This window comes from Sinocyclocheilus rhinocerous, unplaced genomic scaffold (assembly GCF_001515625.1).
Source record: "Sinocyclocheilus rhinocerous isolate Xijiao unplaced genomic scaffold, SAMN03320098_v1.1 scaffold507, whole genome shotgun sequence".
Taxonomy (NCBI): Eukaryota; Metazoa; Chordata; class Actinopteri; order Cypriniformes; family Cyprinidae; genus Sinocyclocheilus; species Sinocyclocheilus rhinocerous.
The window spans coordinates 1,099,144-1,118,089 of NW_015649561.1; the positions used below are offsets into that span (position 1 = coordinate 1,099,144).

General features: G+C 35.8%; 1 protein-coding gene across 1 annotated transcript in view; it reads right to left on the minus strand.

Annotated features, from left to right (window-relative positions):
- The window catches only part of LOC107710600 (dihydropyrimidine dehydrogenase [NADP(+)]), a 135,298-nt gene extending 116,594 nt beyond the window's left edge, over positions 1-18,704 (minus strand). The window contains exons 1-3 of the mRNA XM_016515412.1: positions 18,522-18,704; positions 5,084-5,194; positions 309-391 (exon numbers count right to left, since the gene is read on the minus strand). Coding sequence (XP_016370898.1) covers positions 309-391; positions 5,084-5,194; positions 18,522-18,560 — 233 coding nt within the window. The 5' untranslated portion in view covers positions 18,561-18,704. The remainder of the gene's footprint in view (positions 1-308; positions 392-5,083; positions 5,195-18,521) is intronic.
- Positions 18,705-18,946: the final 242 nt, after the last annotated feature.

The following is an 18,946-nucleotide window of genomic DNA, read 5'->3' on the forward strand; positions in this document are numbered from 1 at the left end:
CATTTTCAACGAACAAATTAAACTTTTACATTTTTCACTGTGCACTCAGCCTTAGCATCTCCTGCAGGGTTGAAGAGTCAAGGCAAAGCCCAGAGGGAGGCTTCCTTTCAACAAATTAATCCCTGAGAAAAGCAGAGCCGAGTGCTGCCTGTACACCCCTGTATTCCCTCAATAATGAAGAATGACTTACGCCGCTACTCGTCCTCACCTCGCTAAATGGCACGCACATGCACACGCGTTTCTTCGGCTGCCCACCCGAAACTCCTCTTTGCGTTGACTGTGACTGTTGCCATGGAGACAGTGCTTACCTCAGCGCTTCCCGAAGTGCCCCACGCTCGCTCAAAGTCGTGTGCTTGATGTCATCGAAGTTGTTGTCCAAATTCACACAAGACTGTGGGAGGGAGACAGACAGAGACAATGGTGGGACAAAGCGGCACATTTACTGAATTTTTTGGGTTGGACTTTAACAAAAATAACCACATTTAAATTAGTGTGTTTGTTAAAGAATACATTTTATGAATGATCTGTGAATAAAAAGGCTACTTTATTTCTGAATATATATCACAATTATTTATGATTGTTTTACTCTTTGTTTAGGTTACCATAAATTTAAATATGTAATATATATTTATATGTAATTATTCATTATGCATTTTCATTATTAGAACACCTGTATGTCTTGCTTTATTCTGTGGAACACAAAAGAAGATATTTTGAAGAATGTTGGTAACTAAACAGTTTTGGTGACCATTGGGGGGAAAAAAATCTCAAAATTTCTCAAAATATCTTCTACTGTATGTTCCACATAGAATAAAAATTATAAAAAAAATGTCATACAGTTTTGGAACTTGGAATGACACGAGGACGAGTAAATTATTAAAGAATTTTAATCTATGGTTTCAAGTTTTGTTGTTGTTGTTGTCGTTGTTGTTTTCAATTTGACGTTTAAGAAACACCCAAATATTTTAAATTATTCTTCTACATAAAGTAAAAATATATTATATGTACAGTGGGTACGGAAAGTATTCAGACCCCCTTCAATTTTTCACTCTTTGTTATATTGCAGCCATTGCAAATTTTTCTGAAATTAATCAATTTCATATTAATATAATATATATTATGGTATAATTTCACATTGAATCGCCAAATTAATTTAGAAACAACATATCTTTTATAACAAGATATCTTTTAAATATGTGTTTAACTGCATCTTTTTTTTATTAAGTCGTCTGTTATTAATGAAGGCCAATATCATTGATACAAATACTGCTACTGGTGTCTCTATTAAATCCATTTCCCCCTCAGTTTTAGCCATTAATTATATCCATTTAACGTAACAGTATAATTAAAAGCCATTATTTTTAACAATTAATAGGCTTTGAAAAATATAGTAATATATATAAAACATAACAACTTTGTAGCAACATATTTTGTGAAACATGCGTCTTGTGCCAGGTGAAATATGCATTATGACCCTGAAAATTCCCCCATATAATATGAAGAATTAAAACCACTTTTATTGTTTTACGATCACCTTTTGTCTTTTTTGGTGGGTTTAATCTGTAAACCATAAATTTATGGTATATTTATAGAACCTATTTATTCTGTAAATAAGACCACCGTTGAGAAAAACAACAATCCTTAACCTACAAATAAAACCAAACATCCTCTAAATGGTTCTAAATCATGAGGAACATAAGGAATATTCTGTAGGCTGCAGATTTGAATATGACCACACTGAAGGATTATGCCGTCAGAGTAGACTGTTCAGGGATTATCCTGCTTTTAAAGATTTACCAGTTTCTACTTTCAAACGGAAGGATTAATTGATGCCATTTAACACTGTAACATGACACAGCTGACATTATCAGAGAGGCATTAAAGAGGATTCCCCAGCCCCTCCCTTTTTAGGAGGCAAAGTTCAAGCCGCTTAAGCTGTTTTCTTTATTCCATAAACTAATACAGTTTCACAGAAGCCATTGTGACAACTGACTTAAGCAATTTAATGAAATTCAAAGGGATGAGCAGCCAGGAAATTCCCCCACACATATATACGGCTGAGGTGCCAAGAAAATAAAATCACAACATGATTGAGATTGAGGCTAACTCGATTTCACGCACTGAGTTAATTTATGACATGAGACAGAGTTACTACAATTTATTATAACACAGATGGGTGGTGAATAAGAAACCAATCCAGCGAGCCATCTGATATTCTGCTATAGTTCTTTTATGAACCTCCACTGGATTCTGTACTTCAGCTGGCAACCTTGTGTTGCAGAAACCTCTGCCAAGATATAGATTCAGAAGAGACAAATCCAGAATAGAGTCTGTTTTACAATGCACATGTTTAATTTTTTTAAATGGTGCCTCGGTAAGATGCTTTGATTGCCACAAGAAGATTTTGCTGGTATTATTGATACCACACAAAAGATTTCAAAGAATACCATAACCTCACCAAGTTCAAACATCTGACTATATATAATTTTGTTTTGATAGTAGAATCTGTGAGTGGGATGGACTTGCATGATTTTGCCTGGAGTGAGAAGCGTTTTTTTTTTAAAGTTGGAGCATGTTTTTGCTCTCTCCGCAATCAATCTGACACTACGAGCAGAACACATGCTAACAGCCCATAATACAACTGCATGTCAGCAATACCCATCTGGGTGGATCAATCTTGAAGTACTTTTGATACTGATGCTGTATTGAGATGAACGATCCTCACATAAATCTATCAATCTTAAGAGTTTAAGTAGTGATTTAATCATTAAAGTTCATGTGCATCACAAGTTTTGACAAGGAAAAAGTAATTGCATTAGCAGATAGAAGTAATTTCTCTTTCTGCTTATCTGAACAGTATGTATAAACGCTGAAAGAGAAATACAGCACAAATAAATGAGAAATATAATAAATGATGACTAATAAAAATACATTACCATTCAAAGGTTTGGGGTACGATTTAACTATTTATTTATTTTTATTTTATGTATTTTTATTTATTTACTTTTGAAAGAAATTAATACTTTTATTAAGGAAGGGCACATTCAACTGATCAAAAATGATAGTAAAGACATTTATAATGTGACAAAACATTTATATTTTAAATACATGCTGTTCAAAACATCCTAAAAATATTAGAATAGCAAGTTATATTTTGGGGCCTTTTTATGCCTTTATTTTGATAGGACAGTTGAGTGCAGACAGGAAAGCATTGGGTGAAGAGAGGGGAGTGGGACCAGCAAAGGACCTCAAGATGGGAATCGAACTTGGGTGAATGGTAGTATAAAAACATAAAAGAGAAGTCTGATTATTTTAAGTGAAGGCCTATTAAATTAGAAAAATGCTGGCTTTCAAATATAATGCTCAATGGCTATAATTGAATGGCTATAAAAATGTTTGGTTTAATTTAACAAAAGCCTGTTTCCTGGAATCTTCTGTGTGCTTGCTAACCTGTGCTGATCACATCCATAGTCACCAATAATAAACCACATGATAAACAGTGGTGAAAACAGACTATTAGCAAAAAAACATTGAATTTCTGAAATGTTATTAGAAAGATTAAAAAGGTAAAATGTTAGGTAAAAATGACCTAATCTGTAATATATCTAATATGTAATTATCCTAGATATATAGTGTAGTCAACATATCATACAAACACATCCTAATAGTAAGTGCCTTGCTAGTGCTACTGTGTGGAAATTGCACAAACATGAATTTACTTATATGCCCACATTTTCAAAATAATAATAAAAAAATAATAATAATAATAAACTGAGTGTATGTAATGGAGTCAAATCACAGCGTATTTCTCCAATCGAGGAGTGGGCAATGGAAAACCCGGATGGGGTTGGAGCAGAGCCATTACAGAATGCTTAATTGCTTCAATCACACATGTTTATGTAGATAATTTTATATATGTAACTTTTTTCTTTTATCATACGAAGCTCCATGTGTTATTTTGTGTTGTGATTTGAAATGCAAAAAATACTTGACCTTGGTCAACCCTGTGTCACAGTAGACTAATCTCACAGCTTCTGTGTGGTATTAAAACTCATCTGTGTGGTAAAATGAAACATAATTACATTTCCAATTACACTGAGGCATTGTTGGGACTGGGACCATTGACATTTTCTCTTGAAATTATGTGTAGCATTTTCCCCTGCAAAGGATTAGTCTAATCCAACATCTTGGGGGCTTTATTATTATTAATTAGACAAAATGCTTAGTGCTGGGAATTGGTAGTATAATTTAACAGCTAATTAATATGCAAGCTCTGGAAACAAGATTTGGTATTTCATCAACATAGTCACCACATGGTGAAAAATCATTTAAAATGAACATTTGAATATGCTTATGAGCCTTGACTCATAGGGCTCACAGGATATGATAATAATTGAGAGGAAATTTGGAATATTTAATCCATTTGGGGAGTTGGGGGGTGGGGTGCTTATGATGCATTTTCATAATGTCTCCTTTAGGTTTTTGCTGCAGTTTTCTGATGAGTGCTAAAGAATTACTCACTGACAAATTGTAAGCAAAAGGGCAGAAGGAGTCAAAATTTGAATCTCTACAATAATTGGACAAACTAGGCGGCTGGAACTAATTATAGAATTATAATCTTCGGCCCTATTACTGCTCATCAGAGTAATATGATCACAGCCATCGCCGACATAATCATTGAATCACCACACCATAAACTACATCACAGAGTACTCATTATCATCGGTAAACTGGGACGAAGTTTGCTCTCAGAAGAGGATATCAGGGATACAGCTTCCAGGAGTTTCAGAGAACCAGCTCTAACATCTTGACGGCTCGCTGTTGTTCTTCTTCAACCTCTAATTTTCATCATGCTGAGAAGTACGTTGTGACCGTAACACATTGGGACAATCGGCAGCATGTAAACATTCCACAAACAAGGAAAGATATGTAAGTTCGGAATGTCGTGACAAGGGCTTTTCTTCCCATTGGCTGTTTATTTAATATTTAATGTAAAACTCAAAGGCAGCAGTATATGTGAGAGTTTTGGAAAAGTGAGTTATTTCAGGCAGCCTGTGAGAAGAACTTGTCTTTGTTTACTCACATCACAGCTCCTCTCTGGGTTTCTCTTCCAATGCTTCTTCTCGTTCTTCTTAGAGGAGGTGGAATGGAGATTTGCGTGGGTCTTCACCCTTGGGTTCAAGGCAAGGATACTCTGAAGAACAATTACACATAATCAAGATAGTTAAAAGTTCAAAGGTTCAATCAATACAAGATCATTGCAGAACAAATAAAGTAAGCATCTACACAAATCTACACAATTTACATAAACTATTATGATACGTTGTTAAATGCTGTTAATATATGCATGTTATATACTGTATATATATATATATATATATATATATATATATATACACACACATACACACACACAGCGGTGGCCAAAATTATTAGAACACTAGTATTTTCTCCAGCTAAAAAATGGTTTTAAGTCAGTTATTTCTATCTTTTGCTGTAGTGTGTTAGTAAGAAATATCAGTTTACATTTCCAAACATTCATTTTGCCATTAATTGTAATAATCCAGTGATATTTTTGCTTGCACGAAGAGTCTGATCTCATGATGATGATTTCATCATCATCCAGTCTGTCTGGAATGACATGAAGAAACAGAACAAACTGAGACAGACTCAATCCAACTGTGGCAACGTCTCCAAGATGCTTCAAGAAACCTACCTGCAAAGCTACAGTACTGTTAAACGTTTTAGGCATAATAATGTCAAAAATAATGTCATAAATAGATTTTCTTCATCAATTAACTTCTATTAACTAAATTAAATCAACATTTGGTGTGACCATCCTTTGCGTTTAAAGTAGCTTTTGCCCTAGGTGCACTTGCACATAGTTTTTCAGGGGGTTTCACGGATTGGTCTCTTGAAGCATCTTGGAGACGCTGCCACAGTTTTTCTGGATTTAGTCTGTCTCAGTTTGTTCTGTTTCTTCATGTCATTCCAGACAGACTGGATGATAATGAGCTCAAATCTGTGTGGAGCACTGGCTGATGTCAGACAGGATTATTACAATTAATGGCAAAATGAATGTTTGGGAAAGTAAACTGATATTTTCCAGAGACACAAAATTATATCAATTAACCTAAAAACTGTTTAAACTGACTAAATCTCACAAATGTTGATATTGAGATGAAAAGGCAAAATTAAAATAATGTAGCAATTCATCAAAAGTTTTGAGATGTGATTTTGTGCCATCTAAGGTCAAAAGAAAAATCTAAGGTGGGGGCTAAGTTACCCCTTCTTACCCCGTGTTACCCTAAATAATGTAGTATTTATATATATATATATATATATTGTACTGACAAATAGAATGCATGGAATGATATATAGGACAAACTATGGAAAAAAAAATAATTTAATGGGGCATAACTATATTTAATATCTATCTATCTAAACATACATACATATAGCCAGCATTGGGACATTACACATTGTACCTTGTGAGTTCTGTATAACAATAATAAAATATTTTTTCCCTAGTATTCCCTATATATCATTGCATGCAATATATTTTTGGTGATAAATATGCCAAAAATAGCACTTCTGAAATAAAAAAATACCTGCAAGCCATGCCCTTCTACTCTCAGTCAACTGACAGTAATATAAAAGTAACTTAATGCATTACTTTTCTATAAAATGTATTTTTCCTCTCAATATTGCAATACATTACAGTTAAACGTAACACTGAAGTACCCAACACTGAATAACATGACTAGTTCTACAGCACAAATGAAGAAAAAGCAAAGATAATCATGCATTTGTGTTCCACAAACATGAAAGTATTTTAAAACATTGATATGAACTACAAAGCACACTCAAGTCAAGGTCCTTCAAAGCCGTCTGTGACAACACTGATTAGAACGCCAGTGCAGTGGGGCCAATAAAGAGGGGTCTGACTGAAACAGTAAAGTGTGAAATGAGAGTCATGATGGGGACCATCATCATTTGATTCAGGAGCAACGTTCATTTCAAATACGCACGGCACCTTCACGCATGCCAGTCAAATCACCCCACCACAGTCGAGGAGCTGAAGGCAGGCACCAGTGTGGGATCTTTTAATGGCAAACACAATTAACAGGCAGTTTACTGAGGGAGAAGAGAACAAGTGAGAGAGAAGCAACCATTACGATCACACTAATACCAATTTCATGCTCTTCGTAGTGTAAAAGAATACCATGTCCACAATCATTTCACTGTGCTGAAACACTATCTGACAAAGGCCAGAACAGGAGGCCAGGAGCAAATTGAAATAAGCCAATTTGGCATTCTAGCCCATAAGCCAGGTGTCAGTAAAACCTTCACTCAAAAAAGGACATTGACGGAAATTCCTGATGTGATATTTGAATGCTGTGATGACTCTTGTGGATTATCTGTGTGAATATTTGTCCAATTAATACAGTTTACAATCAGTCATGCACTGTTTCCTAAACAAATTTCAGTGTTGTGTTTTGTCATTTTATGCTACAAAACTTTCAGAAGAAATATGTTTGACAACAAATAAAGTGAGAGTAGGAAACAGTCCTTACAGGCTTTCCATTTACCCTTAGAAGCATAGAGTGATAAATTATTGATAGCACTATTAATATGTAGCATTTGTAAATCATTCTTAGTTTTGTTGGGGGTATAGAGCACTGAGCTGGAAAGGTAGGTCTTGCATGAAACTTTCATATTTTTATCTTTTATTATAATTTTATTCTACTAGGGATGAGTGACAGCACTGACCTCTCATTAAAGAATTCTCACCATAATTGTTGTTAAATCTCATAACATTTCATAAAGAGTAACAACTGCAGTAACGAAACCGTCAGCCGGCCATTATCAAAAAAATAAACTTCAACAGGAAGTCTATGCTGGATGCTGATAGGCTGACAGCATTGCTTATTACATGGCTATTTGCCAAATAAATATGGACATGAAATACTGACTTAAGTTGACATTCTTTTGTAACCTTACTAGAAGGTGATAAAAGCATTATTAACAAATTATCAATAGCGCAGAGATTTGAAGCTCACATTTCCATTACAGATTTGTGCAAAACTTTTGCGATATTTTATAAATGATGGCTGGAGGGTCCCTTGTCTCCGTCTCCAGCCACTGAGTCCTGTACTCCGCCTTGGCCCTTCGACCCAGTGGCTCCACCATGGCTCCTAGCTCCCTCCTCTCCGCCGTGGACCGTCGAAGTCTATGCTGGATGCTGATAGGCTGACAGCATTGCTTATTACATGGCTATTTGCCAAATAAATATGGACATGAAATACTGACTTAAGTTGACATTCTTTTGTAACCTTACTAGAAGGTGATAAAAGCATTATTAACAAATTATCAATAGCGCAGAGATTTGAAGCTCACATTTCCATTACAGATTTGTGCAAAACTTTTGCGATATTTTATAAATGTTGATAAAAAAACTATTGCAAAATGACGCCATTTCCATTAACCGATGCTATGTGACTAAAACTTAATTTTTTTCTCTCGCAATAAGTCATGGCGACTGATGTTGGTTGGTTTACGTATATCACAGCCACCGCACTAGCCATTATTTTTAATCGAAGGAGATGAAGGGAGACATGTATCTTTAGCGAAGCAATGTGGAAAACCACTTCTGGGAAGTTTCTGAAATGGCGTGTGCAGACGCATGCAGTGTAAATAAGGGGTTATGGTAAAGAAAACCCCTTAAACTTGAGAGCAGCCCTGTATGAGGTGTTTTTTTTTGTGGAGGTTATATTACATTAAAGAATGATCATGTGACTTTTACTTACACCAGATGACCTGTAAATGCAAAAAAAACTGTTTCCATTGCAGTTTTGAAAAATATTCCTTTTTCGAATTGCCTGAAAAACCACCTCATTCTGTCACAGTTTTGTTAGTTTGGATTCTCAGTTTGTTTTCTTTTCCCGTTGTCATGGTTATTGATTTGATTTCGTCATTAGGTTCAGCTGACTTCGTGTGTGTGCATGTTCGTCGACACAGACCGTTACACATGCGACCATAAAAACATTTTTGCAATATATGGAAGTTTTTGCGATTTATTGATGTGTTTCCATTGGGCGTATTTTCTATTCACAATTTCAATTTCCACAATTTGAAGGTTGATGGAAACGCAACTACAGAAGTTGCTTTCAAACCACGCAGCGTTCTACTGCCATGTTTTTTTTTTGAGTTTGTCGGGTCTTAAGTTAACATTGATGTGTATGTGTCACCTGCCTTCCCTGTCTGGATTAACCTATTTGGATTTATTAAAGACTGTAAGCCTTCATCTTCGTGTGTGTTCGTCGACACAGATCGTTACAGAAGACCTGACCGAACAAGTGAAAGCACTGTGTTTGTGTTTTTGTTTCATTTCCGTTTTTTGCCCTGTCTGTTTTGTTTCTTTTTTCCGCCGTTAACCTGCTTTGCCTGGAACAGGGGAACCGCTCCCTCGAGGAACACTTGGAGGAATTCCTCGGTCTAGCACATCTGACTGCCTTCCCGGATGTCTGCTTTTGCACATTTTTGCACGCCGGACTGAACACCACCACATGTGCGCAGTTGTACGGGGAGGGTCCTTGAGGGAGTTTCGCGGACTATGTCAAGTGGGTGCTGGTGTCATGTGGATCGTCCATGACCGTGGGACCAGCGGACGACAACACCAGCCCCACTCCAGAACCAGAGCCCAGCCAGCCATCACCCCGCTGCGCAGAGCATCAGCCTGAGCCCACCGCAGACGGAGAGCCAGCGCCCGCCACGACCGACAAGCCATCGCCAACGAGAGCGACAGAGCTGAGGATCAGGTGTGAGAGCCGGCTATAATGCACGCGACGGTGGATGAGTTAGTGGAGCATGACGGAATGGAGGAATGCCCCGCCCACTGCAAAACTGCTGAGGGTGAGCTAAGGCAGGACTCTGGAGATTTAATAGATTTTTTTTTCTGAAGTACCCAGTCTTCCGTCATCATCTGCCTGTCCTGTTATGGCCATGGAGGCCCTCCGGCTCCACCTTGGTCTGCCGTCGACCATCTGCTGCCTCGGGACTCCACTCTTCCGGCTGCGCCTCATCCCTCCTTCCCTCTGGCTCTGTCAGGCTCCTCCTTCCCTCCGGCTCCACCTTGGTCCTCTGTCACTCCGGCTCCACCGCGGCCTTCCGGATCCCCGAATCCTCTTAAGTTAACATTGTGTATGTGTCACCTGCCTTCCCTTTCTGGATTAACCTGTGTGGATTTATTAAAGACTGTAAGCCTTCAACTTCGTGTGTGTGCATGTTCGTCGACACAGACCGTTACACATGCGACCATAAAAACATTTTTGCAATATATGGAAGTTTTTGCGATTTATTGATGTGTTTCCATTGGGCGTATTTTCTATTCACAATTTCAATTTCCACAATTTGAAGGTTGATGGAAACGCAACTACAGAAGTTGCTTTCAAACCACGCAGCGTTCTACTGCCATGTTTTTTTTTTGTTATTACATTTTTACAGACATTTAAAAGGTGTTACAACAGTTACAACCAAGCAGCTGTCTGTTGGTGAATTCGTCCTGGCACCAAATGACTATAATTCACTCCCAAAATTTTGACAAGCACTCTTAACAATAGAGTAACAATAAAACAAACATATTACAATATTAGAGTAATATTAATTCTGAAGTCCTCTGAGGACATTTTCAATAAAATCGATAACTAAAAGTGAGATGTCACCAGTTGCACTTGTTTGTGATTTTGTGCATACTATCCTGCGTCAGAGCTGCAGAGTCATGAAAGTAGCATTTCCGTTTTAGCCAGATTTTGTTGTTTATTAGTGTGATGGCAAATATTTAGGGAATATCTGACTGTTGAATAATGCGAATCAGTTTCACTTTAAAAAGAAAAACACAACTTCCATCATATAGTCTTTCGGCATATAGTCTGTGGCATTTAGTTTGTCTATTTTAGTACAGCTTAAACTAGATGGAATTTACAATTTTAAATAGTGTTGTTTAAAGGAAATCTTGTTTGTTTTCATTCATTTCATGTCTCACAGAAATGACAAAAAACATTAGGTTTGCAGAGTATTGTTCCTTGCTGGGACCGAGTCAGTCAAGCTACTGTTTATTTGCTATAATAGGCTCAGTCTGAGAAGCAGAAGTAATAATGAGCGAGTTAAGCCGTGTTTGACCAGTCGCAGATGAACAGATTTGGAAATCTATGGACGGCAAACTCAAAGTGGCGCACAGTCCACATAGAGCCGGAAAAGGAAAAACAAACATGCATTAATAATAAAAAAGAACACTTAATCAAGGCCAGTACAGAAACATGCCCTGTATGTTTAGAGTGACTTCATTTTAGAGTGAAGGCTGTTTCTTGTAAGCAATGAAAAACATTGTGCACCTTTGCCAATTAGATCAATATCGTGTAGGGGAAACACATCCATACGAAGAAAAGATCTATATAAGAAGAGATCAATATCTCTTCTAAAGTCCCTCTGTGATGGTTAAACAAGCTCTAGATGGAAATCATAGTCTATTTCATGTCAAATAGGCTTTTAGTGGAACAAAGATGGAAATGAAAGTGTGGGCCCATTTTTATGACCAAACAGAGGGTCGCTCTGCGTAGTTATTGCTTTTTGTGTATTCACTTCTAAAGGTAGTAAGGTAATTGGTGAGATGTTATGGGTTTTCTTTTACTACATATATACAGTAATCCTTCATGAGATTGAACTCAGTTCACAAGAGGGTACATCACTTTGTCGCTTGAAATAAAACCCGTTTTAAAATGTCAGCAAGGTTCGAGTTTCTTCCGGGAGGTAGGTTTCTCCTCTCAAAACACCACAGCCTCGAGATGAAAATAAAGCTGTGGAATTCAACAGAATGAAATCAAAGCAGAATCGCACACTGAAGATCAAGTGTATACATATCATTAAAACATGCCAGGCTTTGGCAAGAAAGAGAAGGCATTTTAAGCAGCATGTGATGTGCTGTGTTTCATTTCCACAGGGAGAGCTCTGAAGACTGGCTTTATCACTCTCTGCTGGTCATAGTGATCCACTGAGACAACAAATCAATACTGGCTTTTTTTCCTGCCAAAGTAAGCAAAATCTGCTCCCTATCCAGAGCAGTGAATATGATCAGATGATAGCAAATTATGTTGTCTGATGTCCATCATAAGGATTCTGCAAGCCTTTCATAGGGTGTAATATATATACAGCCCCATTGAAATTCGCTTGAAGTAAGTCTATTTTTGAATCTGCTTCCATTTTTAGCTTCCATATAGATTTTTCAATGTTTTCGTATACTCACCAACGTAGCAAGTATTTGATCCAAAATACAGTAAAAACAATAATATTATGACATTTTATTACAATTTAAAATACCTAATTTCTATCTGAATATATTTTAAAATGTTTTTCAAATTTTCAAATGTATTGATTTTTGTAACATTTTTTTTTGTTGCTAGAATATATAGAACATTTAAAAGCATTTATCTGTGATACAAATCTTTTGTAACATTATGAATGTTTTTATTGTCACGTTCAGCATTGTTACTGAATACAATTATTATTTTTTATTGAAGTATAATTTATATTTAATGATCCAAAGCTCACCTTGATCTTCAGTGGAAGAACATCTGCCTGGATTCACATGATAAATTACACATGTAGAATTCTTCAATATATCTTATTTATTTTATTCTTTCTTATTTTATTATCTTCTTTTATTTATTTCTTGTTTTACATTTTTGTCAAAGTCCTAAAACCTTATGTTTAAGCAAAGTTTTAAATTAGATTTTGAACCCCAATGTGAGTTTCAATGTGAACTTTTAAATGGGAAATTTATAAATGACAGCACCAACCCAGAACATAGAGTCCACACTAATAGCAAGCTTTTGTCTCTGTCTATATGAGTTCAGGTGTGTTCTCTGCTATAATTAATACTAATGAAACATCATCCAGATGCAGAAAAAGGGCAAATTCATAACTAAAAGCATTTATGCAATGATCTCAATGTAGGCAACTTGACCCCTTTCCAAAGCACACTTCATCTTTCATAACACAGCCCCCTCCCTCCCTAAGGCGGAATAGTTAAACACAATCTACAGAGATTCTTGCCTAGTCTTTTTGCCTGAAATCAATACAGGAATTGATTCTCCATAGCTGAAATGAAGCCACAGCGCTCCAGCAGCCCAGCAATGTTCAGCACAAGCCCAGAATATCATTTAGTCCTGTAACATAATTATAGAGAGCAATACAGATCATTTGGCATCAACATCATCTTGCTCAGCTAAAGGTCTCCTGAAGCTTCTCTTCTGGTTTCAGAGACTGTAATGAGTGAAATGGAGCTGATTCACACAGAAAAGCACTTCCGATTACCGGCTAGGCATCTGTGAGAGGCCTACTATGCTTTTGACCAACCATGTTCACACATTCTTCACATGATTTTATGCAAAAATGTATTAAACATTCCTGAAAAGGTTCATTAAAGCTATATTGAAGAATGTTTTTGTGGGGTCGAAGACCCCAACTGACTAGTGTATGGGCAAAAAAAACAATGAGGCATTTTTCAAAATATCTTCTTCCACAAAAGAAAGAAAGTCAAACAAGTTTGGAGCAACATTAAGATGACTACATTTTGGTTGAATTGTCCCTGCTCTTAAATCCCTCAGTCCAATTGTATGAACAATGTGATTGTTAGATTGGTCTAATTTGAATCCAAAAAGTAAGAAAAGTACTTGGCTATGTGCTAGTTTGTCAGAATAGTTCTCAAGACATGGTCTTAACATGTTGAATGTGTTTAAACAACTAATCCCTGTATTCTGTCCAGACTCGAAATTATTTAAATTATTATTTCAAACTAAAGAAAGGGTAACAGGGCAGACCAAAATCCTGTGTTCCAGATGAGAGGCCTGTCATGTTGTTCAAAGGCTCTGAAGGGGGTGTTTGTGAACAGATTTCTTAATACCGTTCACTTGTGCCTGGGTTAATCATTGACTTAGGGTCATGAACTGGTTGAGTGGATGACAGTATGATAACCCAAGCTGAAGGGTTGCTGGCTCATCAATGTCCATTCAAACACATTTTGTTACACAACAGGGTTTTTTTCTGAAGGTCTGAACATTCTGAACATTTAATGATAAAAAATGTTTTGTTTTGTTGAATTCTGCTATCTTTATATATATATATATATATATATATATATATTATTTACTTATTTTACTTTATTTACTTATTCACTTTAATTCAATTCGATACTTTTACTCACTTATTGTTTACGTAATATATAGTGCCACCTATGCTTCCATCTATCTATCTATCTATCTATCTATCTATCTATCTAGTATTAATTCATTCATATAAATTGTATTTTATTTTAATATCAAAGATATTATAATTATTAATTTACGGGAAATGTTAATTTAATTAATAATCAAAGCCTATAAACATTTAATATACAGTTCTCAGACCATTATTCACATACTTCTTTGAAACTGTACATGACACACATTCATATAGTTCTGCCATTTTCCAGATCATATCTGCATACAGAATATCTATATATCCATCCATATATCTGTCTATATTAGTGGTGATTTTTTTTTTTTAATAATTACAATTTTTTTATGTTTTTCTTTTTGAAAGAAGTGTCTTATGCTCACCAAGCCAGCATTTACTTGATCCAAAATACAGTAAAAATATCAAAAGTGTGAAAGTTTTCATTTGGAAAGAACTGTACTCCATTTTAATATATAATATATATATATTTAAATTAATTTATTCATGTAATGGCAAATACATTTTCAGCAGTCATTACTCCAGTCTTAGAAATCATTCTAATCTGAAAATATCTATCTTATTTTAATTTAATTTGCATCATAAAATTATTAAAATTGTTGGTCACTTTATTTTAAGGTCCAATTCTCGCTATTAACAAACCATTAACTATGAATTTTGCCTCAATAAACTCCTAATCTGCTGTTTATTAATAGTTATTAATACCTAAATTGGTATTAGGTAAAAGGTAAAGGTATTGGGTAGGATTAGGGATGTAGAATATGGTCATGCAGAATATGTGCTTTACAAGTACTAATAAACAACAATATGTTAATAATAGGCATGCTAATAAGAAACTGAGAATTGGTGAGAATTGGTCCCTGTACTAAAGTGTTACCAAAAAAGAAATTCAAAAAAATTACTGACCACAGACTTCACTGTGTTTTAATATTTGTAAAACTGTACTAAAAGGGTGTTTGTGAACAGATTTCTTAATACCCCTCACTTGTGCCTGAGATAATCATTGACTTAGGGTCATGAACTGGTTGAGTGGATGACAGTATGATAACCCAAGCTGAAGGGTTGCTGGCTCATCAATGTATATTCAAACACATTTTGTTACACAACAGGGTTTTTTTCTGAAGGTCTGAACATTCTGAACATTTAATGATAAAAAATGTTTTGTTTTGTTGAATTCTGCTATCTTTATATATATATATATATATATATATATATATATATATATATTTTTACTTTATTTACTTATTCACTTTAATTCAATTCGATACTTTTACTCACTTATTGTTTACTCATAAATAGCCATTTCTACCCAATAAAATGTATACATTTTGAGATATCTAGAATTTTTTTTTTATTAATTATAGAAATTCTCATGACTTTCACAAACTTATTGATTTTTCCATGCCTTTTTTATTTTAAGGTCCAATTCTCGCTATTAACAAACCATTAACTATGAATTTTGCCTCAATAAACTCCTAATCTGCTGTTTATTAATAGTTATTAATACCTAAATTGGTATTAGGTAAAAGGTAAAGGTATTGGGTAGGATTAGGGATGTAGAATATGGTCATGCAGAATATGTGCTTTACAAGTACTAATAAACAACAATATGTTAATAATAGGCATGCTAATAAGAAACTGAGAATTGGTCTCTATACTAAAGTCTTGCCAAATTGTTTTGTTAAATTCTGGTATCTTTAGATCTAAAAAAATGAATATTACTCAAGTATTTGATCTGTTTATGTATCAGCCTTAGTAAACACACTAAATGCAGTTGTTCAAAAAGAAAAAAGCTCCTCCTTCCTAACTAATCTGTTTTAAACAAGTACACACTTTTGCTCACTGACGGAGAGCAGTGTATATACCTTGTGCAATCACTATGTAACCATTTATGTAAGCACTGACATCAGTAGCATATGTCATGAGGCCAATGTCTTGGTAAGCACCGCATGTAATCGCAGACCATTACTGGATTATAAATGTTCCCAAGTTTCCTCCTGAACGCGAAAAGCACTGCTTTTTTTTACGGCATGGATAAAAGCTCCAGCAGGTACAGCATCTGACTTTGACATCCATGATATGGATGTCTGTCAGCTAATGGGGCTTTCATAACGTTCATATTGCAATTCTGGCTTTTAAGTCGACAATTTTCTATCACGGTACTTGACTCGCTATCAGGAAGTGGTCATTGTTGGGATTCGGGGCCTTCCATAAAAAGCCATAGCCCTTTGTGTAAGCGGCCACATTAATCTGTTTTTTAACGAACACTGATGGCCATCCCGGAGGATTTTTTAATGAATCCGTGAGAACACACAAAGGCACACGTTTAGTGCTCTCGGAAAAGCAGGATATTAAAATGAGACGTCTGACGGCACTGCCAAAATGAATGGCCAATTTAATTGCCCCACGGACAGCCATTATTATGACATTTAGTGAGGTATTTTCAGTGGCAGACAGGAGTCGTTTAGAGCACGTTTTAAGTGCACTCTGCACGCCAAGGTCACGTTGCCATAGTCATAACACTCATGAATAGAAATGCTAATGCGAGTCGTCAGTAACAGTTCTATTTTCTCTATGAAAGTCAATGCCCATATCTGCTCAAATTAAAAGAGAAAGCTTTATCTCACCTGAGCAGAGATGTCATCCGGTGTGTGCTGTGCATACCAAGACATCATAAAGAAGACCGTTTCTCTTAGGCTTGCCACTAATAGATAAGATTCATGTAAATCAGATGTGCTAATGCTAGATCAAACATGGCAAACGCTACGGACAGCAGGAACTAAAACTGGAAATGTAGAGACACTAAAGTTAAGAACAGGCCTGAATTGAAGCACCGTTTCAAAAGGAGCAAAATTACAACATTTGATTATGCCTTCTTATGTTTTGATTAGGTTAATTGATTTTAATTCAGGGACATGAGTTCTTTAAAAAACATTTAATGCCTCTGTTTTTCTAGACTAATTTAACCTCTAAATTAGCAACCTGCTTGCTTAAGTGCACTTGATAGAAACAAAACATGAGTTAAAAGTAACGTTTACTGCTTTGAAATCTAAAAAGGAAAAATTAAAAGTAGGCCAACAATCATGCACTGCTTACAAATCAATGGGCCTGTTGTCTCCAAAGTGCATTGTACATCAGATGAAATTGTGGAACATATGTGACTGTACACTTGTTTATCTGGAGGAAATGATCCTTAAATTGGAACTGTACATTTTCATTAAGCTGCTAATTGTGGCTTCATCAGTGTTGAACAGCTACTGAGAGCTGCTGAACGAGTCCCTGTCCAAGGTCCTGAAATCTCTTCCTAGCAGCTCACAAGGCCATGTTAAAGGGGTCATATGATGCGATTTCAAGTTTTCCTTTCTCTTTGGAGTGTTACAAGCTGATTGTGCATAGATAAGATCCCTGAAGTTGCAAAGACTAAAGTCTCAAAACCAAAGAGATATTCTTTATCAAAGTTAGTGGTGTTCGGCCAATCACAATGCACTGGTTCAGCTGGCCAATCAGAGCAGACTGCATTTGTCGGAAGGAGGGACTTTGTAGAAAACTAAGCGTTTGAGAGAGGCAGGGCATAGAGGACCTACAATAATGTACAGTATTTTAAAAATAATGTGTTTTTTGAACATTACAGCATGTCAACATATTCTGTTACACCAAATACACAAAATAATGATCTTTAAAAAAGCATCATATGACCCCTTTAAAAAAAAAAAACTTATTCATTTTACCTTTTATTCATCTCCACCTTTTAACCTTTTAAAACATTCAGAAGGATTTTAACTGTCATTCAAGTGTAAATATTAAAGACTGGAGAAGAAAAGTATATTATGAAAACTGTAAATGGACCAACATTTAGTGCTAAATCATAATTCATAATAATATCATCATCATCATCATCATCATAAATATCTTAACGCTGTGCAATAAACAATTAAAATTAGGTTGAAATCAAATATACTGAACAAGTATAATATTAAAGTTCAGATTTTTGTTTTATTAAAATCAAGCATTATTTTCATTTATTCGCCTATTTTTCTTCTTTCGATGTGTCTGTGTTATGCACAACAGTGCAACTTTCAAAGTTTTCTCTCGCAGTCTCCCACACAAATCATCTTACCTGACCTTAAAACATGGACACGTGCCCAAAAAAAGTCTAGCAACAGATGAGTGTGTAAAAACGTCTTACCGAACGAAATATACAAAGCTCAGATACACTATGCATGTCGCTTTACCTCGATATCCGGCAATTCTTTGCTCAGCATTGTAGCCATTATGTCCGATCTGCAGTATTGTGAACCGATCTCTCCTCCGTTATAGAGACGCGAGAGCGCTCGACTCCAGCAGATCTAAGCACGCGCTCTAAAAACACGCGACTAGTCCATTATGTCACCGATCACAACTCACCTCAGCAGCAGCTGTGAACTTTGTATTGACGCAGACATGATAAAGTGCTATTCTTAAACTACCTGTGCTCACATCTTCTGTCTCTTTTCACCCTATTCATTTCTTTTTAAATTGACACGAATGGCCAACATGTAAGTAGTTAGGTGAAATGGTAGATTCCGAAAACAGACGAAATTCAGAGGGTCAAAGTTTACATGGAGGGTATAAGGCTTGGCTGCACGTGCACGTGTTGATTTTATAACCCCTGTTTTCA